Below are 10,912 nucleotides of genomic sequence, written 5' to 3' on the forward strand. Positions count from 1 at the left end.
TTATTACGTGTTTCTTTGTATTTGACAGACAAGACAAGATTGTAAAGAAAATACACCACTTACTGTAATTTTATAATAAAAAAGGATATTAGAATCCAACCCTAAATCAGATTAAAAGTCACAACAAAACTAGCGCGTACACAGGATTTTAAAAACCTCCTCCCTTCATTTATTATACCCAGTTTTCTACAAATATAAAATTATAAGATTAAAACCAGTTTTTTTTTGCCCCGAGATGCCGAAGGCACGGGCTAATTGTACATTTTATATCCGCGGAATGCTGTTTATAGTACGATGCGAGAAATAAATATTTTTTCGTTTTAAAGGTTGCGTGATTTATTTATAATATTTCATCTTTTAAACAAGGCCAAAACCATTTTATAAGTTCGATGCAAAGCTTTCCTAAAAAGCAAAGACCTATAAGTCAAACGATACTAAATATGATTTTTTCAAGTTGCCTCATAACCGGTTTTAATCCAGCTGAAATGAATCAGATTTAGAGTCATACTGAAAATATATATACAACAAATTTTACTTTACTGTTATAGTTTGTTTATTTTACAAAATAAATATTGTAATTTTTGTATACAGAAAAATTCAAAATGTTAAAATAGATTTATTTTGATTATTAGAAAACTTAGTTAAAGAAGAGCTTTAATTTAGGTAAAGATTACGACAAGTCACGTGTTTTTCAAAATATATAATTTTATCAAAAGCAAAGTAATTCTTTATTAAAAGTCCGTCCGTCCGTATTTCCAGCCAGCAACGGCTATTAGTTAAAATAGTCCAACTTTTTTGGGGGGTGAACATCCTGTAACCTTTATCTTTTTGAAAACTTATATTAGCTTTTTATTGCTGTTCCGCCGCTACATTTTAGTTCTTTTTTTCTAAAATGTTTTTTTAATTAAAACAAATAAATAGCTTTGTTCATTAAGATGGAAAAAAATCTAGAATATTTTCTATATTTCTGTCTGTTAGTTGCTTAAGATCTCTGAAATAGTTGTACATATATCTTAATTGAAATAAATTGTTATACATCCCCAATGATGATAAACAAAAAGAGTCTCGTTAGGAATCAACCAATCAAAACTCATCATTATTCATTGATGATAAAAAATATCCCTTCTACAGATTTTTATAAAAAATGCTATGTTAACCAACTAATATCAAAATTCAATAAAAGTACCCAAAGTTGTATAACCCAAGTGACTCATCCTTCTGAAAAATAAAATATATTCCTATTAATTGAATCAGAGAGTTAAAAAGGATCTAATTTAAAAACGATTTAACCTTTTTTCTCTAAAAATAATTTTTAAAATACTAAAAATAAAAAGTTTTTTAATTTTCTGTGGTTAGTTGCTAAATATATTTTTGTTGCTTAATGTCCTAGCAACGAACGAAAGATAAGACATAACAAATATAAAAGAATAAAAAACATTAATTTATCTTTACAAAGTGAATGCCTACAAAATGAAGAACTTATCTGTGATAGGTGATTTTAAAAAAATAAAGCGAAGTTGTAATATCTTTGGTTCATTCGTTCGTCTGTATAATCTATAACTCTGAATTTAAAATTAGTCTTGTCTCATTTAAACCTTAGATGAGTACTACACATCATAAATTACTTGATTTAAGGTGATTACTTTGACAATAAGTCATACTGTTTATATATGATATCAAATTAAAAGAATCCGACGGTTTCCCCTATGTTGCATCTGGACCAGAAACGTTTTTTTTTAAGTGTTTGGTTAGGTTAAGTAAAACTTTCTTGAGCGCCGCAGATATAGTAATCGCTCTGTCGGGGCTGGACCCTGCAAGGTTACAGCCGCCCTAAATAAGTTTTTTTCAATAATTGAAAATAAGTTGGGGGGGGGGGGGGGGGCGTATTGTCAAGATATAATTTTGAGTGAAAGAATCAAGAATTTCTTTTCTTGATTCTTTATACATAAAAAGACAAGGATAATCATACACTTGAGTAGAAGAGCAATGAAAATCAAAGATAGATTTTAAATGGAATAGTCAATAAATCTCTAAATGTGACATTGTCGTTACTTAGACCATGATTTGATAAATTTATGTTTATGTACATATAATCTATGTCAATAATACAAAATATGTATCTAACTTTTAAAGAGTGACTGCCGTACTAATATGTTCAAGTTGAAGAATAGCTGCGTCAATAAACAATCTACGAGGGCGTTCCTTAAGCCAATTTCAGCATAGCATTAATTTTTTTTGAGATTTTAATCTGAAAAAAAAATTATTGGCATCTGAAGTTTGATTTCTAACATTAAGATAAAAGTATAAATTGTTGAAAATAAAAAAAATTCTGACAATCTCCATAAAAACGAAGTACACAAAATAATCGGGTTCGAAGCCATACTGGAATAGTTATTTATCGCATCGTATTCTAAACAGATTTCCGCGGATATGAAAATATACAATTTTAAGAAGTAAACCAGTTTTTTAAGAAGGCACTGGCTAAAAAACTGGTACATTAGTACATTTTTTGTGTTCGTAGAAAAATGGATATAATACGGTACGATACATGATTTTTTAGTATGGCTAAAAACATGTTCTTATCCAGCGGATATTAATCGGTTTCAAATCCACACTGGAAATTTTATTTTTGTTTAGGTTTGTTATCCCTAAGCTGTGTAGCCGCAGTGCTGGGAGCTGAACCTGTGCCTATAGTTATCTGGCATGGCATGGGTGATTCCTGCTGCAATCCTGTCAGTATGGGATCTATAAAGGTAAATTATGGAAATGGATATATTATTAAATTTACTTGGATCTTATACCAGATTTTCATGTTCCATAATAAAGTGAACTCTGTAGCGGGCTAAAATAACGATCTCCCCCATCCCCTCCCACCTATAGGATAAACGGCCCGACCAATAAAAGCGAGGGGAAATTGTAACCTAAATTGATGACCATTTTTCTCTTGTCATAATATTAACTTATATTCTCCATCTATTATTATATTTATGGTCTAATTAAAAGTAGCATATTTAGGACTAATTGCACATATAATTTTGTACGATCTACAGGACAAAGTAGAACGATGTCTGCCCGTCTGTCTGAAGCTTAACTTCTCTGTAACCACATTGGACTCTTCAGGGAATATAGTTACTGGTCCTCCGGTAGCTTTAAGCTATTATAGTTGCAGGTGGGACACCCCCTCCACACACAAAAAATGCCCTCTCTCCCTAAAAAAATGATTCTATATCTATAGGAAGGGGACTTCTCATAAACTCTTTGGACGAAGCCCTTGGAGGCTAGGGGCTACACCACTGACGTATCTGCACTGTTAAGGATATGCTGGAAGAAAACATACCCGGAGTTTACGTGCACAGTCTTATGATTGGCGGTAATGTTATTGCCGACATGGAAAATGGATTTTTCAAGGAATAGATTATGAAAAAACAAATAATTGTTTTCTTGAATTGATCCAAACTATTTACTTAAAAAACATATCCGGAACAACATGTTGTTGTTGAAAATTAAAGTATTCGTTTTGAACCTAGCCTATGTGAATATGGCACAAGAAAGAAATATTTTTAATAGCAAAACTACTCCAGAAAACGCTTTGAATGTGCGTTTGTCCGCCCGTCAGTCCGTAATGCTGCTATTTAAGTTAGATTACTGAAGATATTTCTTTCCAAAGAGTATCCAGTATCCATCTTTCGGGTTTAGTCCCTTTCGTAACAGCGCTCCTTATGAGGCGATTCTTAGTATTTTTAACAGTCGCTTTTCTCCCATTTCTAGCCCCTGCGGGGGGCTCTAACCCTGCGGGGCCAATTACCTAACACTGTGGGGCAATCACCTAACCTAATATAACATAACCTAACCTAAAATAACCTATAAAAAGCCATTTTAAAAATACGACGAATCGCTCCTTATGGGGCGATGTTATGAAATGGACTATTCCCCATCTTTCTTTTGCTGATCTCTGAACATCTGCTCCATAACTCACTTTGTCCATTTGTCTGTGCCAGAAATTTTGTCTGTACCAGAAATTTTGTGCTTTTTAACATTTTGCAACAATTAGAGAAAAATGTGAAACTTCTTCATGATAGAACAGGAGAACATTAGAAATTTATTTCATTATAATCTGGGGTAGGTTTCAACCGCCTTTTAATTTGTCAAATCTTTTTTTAGTGTGTAAAGAATGTCTTAAACAGCTGAGTTTTCTTTAGCCCTTTTCTATTCTAAGTCTTGAATTTTAAAATGTGTTCTTTTTTTTCCTCGCCTTTTTTTGAATTTAACTTTTATTATTTAACCTTTTTTGGCCTCTTAAAAAAAGAAAAAAAATGTGACCATTTTGAAAACAGCTGAGCTACCTACTCTTTGAATAAGTCATTTCTTAAAACCCGCGGCATTAGCGTGCCTGCTTGCTGTCGGGGAGGTGTCGGGTTCGGGTCTGGTTCACACCGCGTCACACTAGAAACTTAAAGATTGTAACTACTGCTGCTATGTCTGACATGTGACATTAATAGTGGAAGTAGAGGGAATGACTTGGCCCATAAAACAGGCGCAATACACAGTTAGGACTTTCAGACAAAGGTTGTGTAATCAAATGGTTTGGTTGTCTGTTGGATGTTACTTAATCTAATATCCTTGGGTGAGTATCGCATCTAATTACAACGGATGATGATCTAGCTAGACCATCACTTAAAATGGAGTCTCGCCATAACCATTTATGTTAATTCTAGAAAAAGCTAATTTGCAAATTTTCTATAGAAAAAATTCTTTGTCATATCCTTAAAAAATCAAAGTCATATTTTGTAAATAGTTCTAAAATACTTTTTAGAAAAGGTTTATTTTCAATTAATTAAGAAAATTATATATTTCAATTTCTCTTGAAGATATTAATTTACATAAAATGTATTAATGATATTACTGAAAAGATATTAAAACCATATAAAAACCTAATACTTTGTTATATTTTTAAAGAAATAAACAAATAAAAGAGAGTTCTCAATAAAATGATATTTTTGGAACCATTTTCAAAAGATTATAATTATAAACTGATTTTTTTCCTAAATTTTCTATTTTTAATTTCTAGAGTATTGTCCTATTTATTTTTTATTTTGAAGAAACCTATTTTTAAACATCTGTAACTCTGTACAATGAATTTGTTGTATGTTATATTATATGTTTTTTTTTTCTGACTTCTAATTTAAGACTAGATACAAAATTATTTAATCAATATCCTTGGACTTTCTTGATTCAAATGATATTTCTTGTAGTTTCATTGTTTTACAACCCGTCACTGTGGCTTAATACGTAGTGCATTCGCTAGTTGTCGGGGAGGTGACAGGTTCGGATCTTGGCTCAACATGGCGTCATAAAGACGTTATAAATGGTTCCTAATAATGTCAGATGCACGAGATCAATAGATAGATCAGGGGAAATGCATTTGCCCAAAACAGGCACATTTCTTTTACCATGCACAGTTAGGACTTCAATACAAAGGTCGTGCACTAAATGAGTTGGTTTTTGACCCCTATCCCCCGGAAGTTTGGATAGAAAAAGATATATTGGCTTCCCTTTACTATTCTTGGTTGTTACACCTGACGTTAAAGTGTCATGGAAATCAGCCTCGCGGCCCGTACAAGGTAATTAAAGTAGTGAAAAGTTTCATTATCTATGAAAACAAGGACACCAATGCCCAAATAGAAATGGCTTGTGGATTAATTAGAGACGATCCTAAGCTTCAAAATGGATTTAATGCTCTTGGATTTTCACAGGTAAAATAATTGTTAGCACCACAACTTTTCTATAATCAGGGTATGTCATTGTCAGTAGGTCGATCCATAAAAGTAATTTACACTATCAGATATGTTTTGGTGCTTTCACTTAAACCTTATTCTTTACTAGGCTATTCATCCTTCCTAATCTTAAGCCTGTGGTGCTCTCACCCTATCGGGGTTACTATCCCCAACGGTCTGTTCTACTATTACTTAACATATACGTTTTTTTTTCCAAAGTTATAACTTTTTTTTCTAAATAAAAATAAAAGTTGATGGGACGACTTCCCCACCCTTTTCCTGAAATGCTCTTAGAGGATTTAAAGGCATAGCCACCAATTATTATATAGAGAAATAAAAATGTAGTATACTTAGCAATCATAAGTTATTCTAGCAAAAAACCTAATAACTATATACCTGTTTTTGTTTTTAGGGCGGTCAGTTCCTGCGTGCTGTACAGCAAAGGTGTCCAGAACTTGGCATGAAGAACTTAGTCACCATTGGTGCACAGCATCAGGTAAAATCTATAATACAAAGTAGCTTTATGTCTGTCCGTCTGTCTGTCGGTCCGTCCCTTAAGATCTAGGTAACTACTGAACCGATCGGATTCTACTCTTCAGGGTATATACCTATTGGTTCTGTGGTGGTTTTAAGTTTTTTTCTTAGAGGTTGGGACACCCCAAACCCCCCAAAAAACAAAAAAACATATTTTTGTTTATTGGGAAGTTAGTTCACATAAAACTACTGGCATCACCAGTAGTACATAATTTATTTTTAATTACCTCTTGGGGCAAAGTCCCTAGAGGCTAGGGGCGATGCCGATAGTACATTAAAAATTAGCAGGATTTGTGTCTTTGGAGCAGTATAAAGTAAAGTAGTAGGATGTATGTTTGTGTGTGTGTTGGGGGGATGGGGGGGGGATTAAAGCATAGATGTCCAGAACTTTGCATGAAGAACCTGGTTACTATTGGGGCTTAACATCAGGTAAAATACATCCTAAAGTAAAAGGATGTCTGTGTTTAAAGCAGTAAAAAGTAAAGTAGTTGGATGTATGTATGTATGTATGTGTGTGTGTTGGGGGAATGGGGGGGGGGATTAAAGCATAGATGTCCAGAACTTTGCATGAAGAACCTGGTTACTATTGGGGCTTAACATTAGGTAAAATACATACTAAAGTAGCAGGATGTGTGTCTTTAAAGCAGTATAAAGTAAAGTAGTAGGATGTATGTATGTGTGAGTGTTGGGGGGATGGGGGGGGGGATTAAAGCATAGATGTCCAGAACTTTGCATGAAGAACCTGGTTACTATTGGGGCTTAACATCAGGTAAAATACATCAAAGTAGCAGGATGTCTGTGTTTAAAGCAGTATAAAGTAAAGTAGTAGGATGTATGTATGTGTGTGTGTTGGGGGGATGGGGGGGGGGGATTAAAGCATATATATCCAGAACTTTGCATGAAGAACCAGGTTACTATTGGGGCTTAACATCAGGTATAAAACATCCTAAAGTAGCAGGATGTCTGTGGTTAAAGCAGTATAAAGTAGTAGGATGTATATATGTGTGTGTGTTGGTGGGACGGGGGGGGGGGGGATAAAGCGTAGATATCCAGAACTTTGCATGAAGAACCTGGTTACTATTGGGGCTTAACATTAGGTAAAACACATCCTAAAGTAGCGGGATGTGTGTCTTAGGAGTAGTATAAAGTAGTAGGATGTATATATGTGTGTGTGTTGAAGGGAGAGTGGGGGGGGGGGGGTTAAAGCATAGGTGTCCAGAACTTGGCATGAAGAATCTGGTCACCATTGGGGCTCAACAATAACATCAGGTAAAATACATCCTGAAGTGGCAGATGTATTTTGTGTGTGTTTTGGGCGTTCAAGCCAGCTTAACAGTCCAATATTCCATTAACAGTTACAAAAAGGAAATGTCCTGGCATTCAGACAGGCCGTCATAACAAACTTTGGATCATGCTATTTTCACAGTACTTTTTGTTGTTTTAGGTTAGATTAGGTTAGGTTATGTAAATATTAATGAATGCCCAGCAGGGGCTAGAAATAGGAGAAAAGCTATTGCGAAAATACGACGAAACCCTTTACTTCGTTTTCTTTCCATGATCCCAAACTTTTTAAATATTCTTGGACCTAGGTAGATATTGATTTCTAATTTTATTGTTTTATTTAGGGAGTGTTTGGGTTCCCTAACTGCCCAGGGGAGCAGATTTATTTCTGTGATATTGTGAGGGACCTGCTCAACTATGGAGCTTATGTTGACTTTGTACAAAGTAAGTAAATTCTATGTTAGATTTTTGTCACTAGCGGCTAAACCCCTAGAGGCCTCTAGGAACTCTTAATTTAATAGGCAGGGGATAAGTCGACCCTCCACTTTTCAACTTAATTTCACAGGAAAAAGTAAAAACAAATTAGTTGGGTGGAGGTACCCTCCCCCAAAATACTTATAAACCTTTCATGAACCTACTAAAAGCTTTGCTGATTAGTTCAGCGGATAGCGATATCTTAAGAAACAGAAAGACAGACACATAGACCATAAAACAGATAGCTATCCTGTTATTTTTATATAAGGATTAAGTCATAAATCACCAATTATATTCAATACCATATAAAGAAATGTCAAGCAGTTTGAAAATAAAACCATCATATCTTAAATTCAAATCTACTGCTTTGTCAGACGAGTGACTAAATAAGAAAAAAAACTACACAATAAAATTATGGACACTTTACATCATGTGACACTTAATTTTCCCAGATTTCTTGGTTCAAGCCCAATACTGGCATGATCCCCTGGACTTGGAGCTCCATGTTTCTAAATCTAAGGTAAGATTACAATTTTAGAAGTGAAAGCTTCAAGTAAAGAGGTCCAAGCTTTTAATTTCACCACGTTACCCACCCCCACTTCTCTTGTCTTCAATGCTTTTTAGCGTTTATTTGTTTTTATGTTTTAAAAATGTAAAAAAAACTATATAAGGGGCCTCATTTGCACAAATTAGATTAAATTTCAAGAAACACAAGACGAATGTTTTGAGTTTTGGCCCCTCTAATCATAAAAACAATTAGCAATACTTTGGTTTATGAAATTGGTATATTTTAGTTTATTGCTGAGATCAACAACGAGAAGCCCGTGAAGAAGCCCGAGTATGCCGAGAACCTGGCCAAGCTGGAGAACTTTGTGATGGTGAAGCACACTAAGGACACCATGGTTGAGCCCAGAGAGTCGGAACACTTTGAGTTCTATGCCCCTAATCAGGTATTTTGTTACTTTTTACATTTTAAGTGTCTGTTAAACTATAGGGTTGACTTAACTCACTTAAAATAGCTTAAAACCTGAACAGGAAGTATACTAGACTTCTTAGAAGATTTGGATTGTGATTTCCGAGATTTTATTTTAGATTCACACAAGCAGAGATTCTTTACACTAGCAGCTACGTTCCTAGAGGCTTCTAGGGAAATTTAATTTTAGTTTTAAAAAGAACACAAGTAAAAACCTTTTTCTATTGGCAGGGTAGAGATTAGACAGTTACAAACCTTCTATATAAGAAGCTTCAATTATGGAGAGCCATATCGGTTCATTGATTAGCGAGACCCTTCACTACAGATAGACATCTTGTTACTTTTACATAAAGCTATATAATTGATTTTCTATATTTTTCTTATAATTGTTAGGCTGAGACCATTATACCCCTGCGTGAATCCCAAATCTACCTGGAGGACTGGATTGGACTGAAGGCCCTGGACGAGCGTGGAGCTCTGCACTTCCTGGAGGTGGAGGGTGACCACTTGGAGTTCACTAGACAGTGGTTCCTTGATAATATTGTCAATGTTTATTTCATCCCCTAAATTAATGGCTCTGTAATATTGGATTATTTTGTCATAAAAAATAAAGGATTTTTATAAATTGATAAATATATTTTTACAGATTTGAAATATTAATTTTTTAATAGCGAAGGTACTCTACAATTAGTTTTGTCTCTCTGTCCGTTCGACTGACAGTTTATATGTTTGTAACGTAACCCGCTGCTATTCAAGATAGAAAACTGATTTATGAGCACTAAACATCTGCTTATTTAATCAGTTTGTAAGTATTTCCATCCATGATTGTTTTTGTTTAATTTATTTGTTCTCATAACACAAACATAAACCAGGATGAAAACGTGCATAAAAAAGGTATTAAACAAATAAAAAAAGTAATTGATGTGAAGTAATAGAAAATCACAGAATTTTTTTCCTGTGATATAAATTAGTAAGATATTTTTGTAAGTAGCGAAGGATATCGCTAACCACTGAACCGATATGGTTCTCCTAGGTCTAGGGAAGGATTTCAACTATTTTTTGGGAGTGTATCTCGACAATCCGAAGAGAAATAGCCCCTAGAAAAAATGTCCCCCCCCCAAAAAAAACACCAACATTTTTTCTTTTTAAACCTAAAAATGAGTTTGTAGGGTCTACTTTTTCCACTCTCCATTACTTAATGTGTCCCTGGAGGCCTCTAGGAACGAAGTCGCTATTATATAATATTTTACATTGATTTCTGTAGATGCAAACATGCTCCAAACAATTTATAAAAAAATATGTAAACTGATTGTTTGTTTGAGAACGTTGACGTTTCATATGAATATATTTAATACCTTTTATTTTCTCTAATAAATCTATTCTAGATTTTAACAAATATACTTTTCATCCACGATTTTTTATGCTTCGCTTGTTATGGATGTTGTCATCCTTGTTTATATAGAAATTAAAATTCGGTAACAATGGGTTAAAATACAAAAAGATATAATTAAAATAAAAATCTAACAAAAAAATAACTTTTTATATATTTCCCGGGACCTATGAAAAGATACCCTGTAAAGGAGAACCCAATCGGTATAGCGGTTAGCGAGATCCTTCGCTACAAACAAATAGACAAACAGACATACAGACAAACAAACAGACAAACAAACAGACAGACATCGTTCTACTTTGTATTATAGATAATCTTAAAATCTTCTTGTACGTATTTTCATCCACGATTTTTTATGCTTCGCTTGTTATGTATGTTGTCATCCTTGTTTATATAGAAACTAAAATTCGGTAACAATGGGTTAAAATACAAAAAGATAATTAAAATAAAAATCTAACAAAAAAAAATAACTTTTTATGTATTGAT

The 10,912-nt window shown here is 33.8% G+C and overlaps 1 protein-coding gene across 1 annotated transcript; it reads left to right on the forward strand.

The window, feature by feature from the left end:
• Positions 1–1,392: 1,392 nt before the first annotated feature.
• Positions 1,393–9,690, forward strand: LOC145304587 (palmitoyl-protein thioesterase 1-like). The gene is made up of 9 exons (XM_080146508.1): positions 1,393–1,492; positions 2,638–2,753; positions 3,316–3,404; positions 5,660–5,753; positions 6,187–6,270; positions 7,934–8,033; positions 8,516–8,583; positions 8,858–9,013; positions 9,430–9,690. The coding sequence occupies exons 1-9, from the start codon at positions 1,471–1,473 to the stop codon at positions 9,601–9,603; spliced, it is 903 nt and encodes a 300-aa protein (XP_080002634.1). The 5' UTR covers positions 1,393–1,470; the 3' UTR covers positions 9,604–9,690.
• The last annotated feature ends 1,222 nt before the right edge of the window (positions 9,691–10,912 follow it).

The sequence above is a fragment of the Acartia tonsa genome, chromosome 13 (genome assembly GCF_053477335.1).
Source record: "Acartia tonsa isolate MP-2025a chromosome 13, ASM5347733v1, whole genome shotgun sequence".
NCBI classification, from domain to species: Eukaryota; Metazoa; Arthropoda; class Copepoda; order Calanoida; family Acartiidae; genus Acartia; species Acartia tonsa.

Excerpts from the sequence above, each read along its gene's own strand:
- LOC145304587 (XM_080146508.1), top strand. The coding sequence starts at position 1,471 with ATGAAGAACTTATCTGTGATAG. Across the intron at positions 6,271-7,933 it reads CCATTGGTGCACAGCATCAG|GGAGTGTTTGGGTTCCCTAA; the intron begins GTAAAATCTATA and ends TGTTTTATTTAG. Across the intron at positions 8,584-8,857 it reads TCCATGTTTCTAAATCTAAG|TTTATTGCTGAGATCAACAA; the intron begins GTAAGATTACAA and ends GGTATATTTTAG.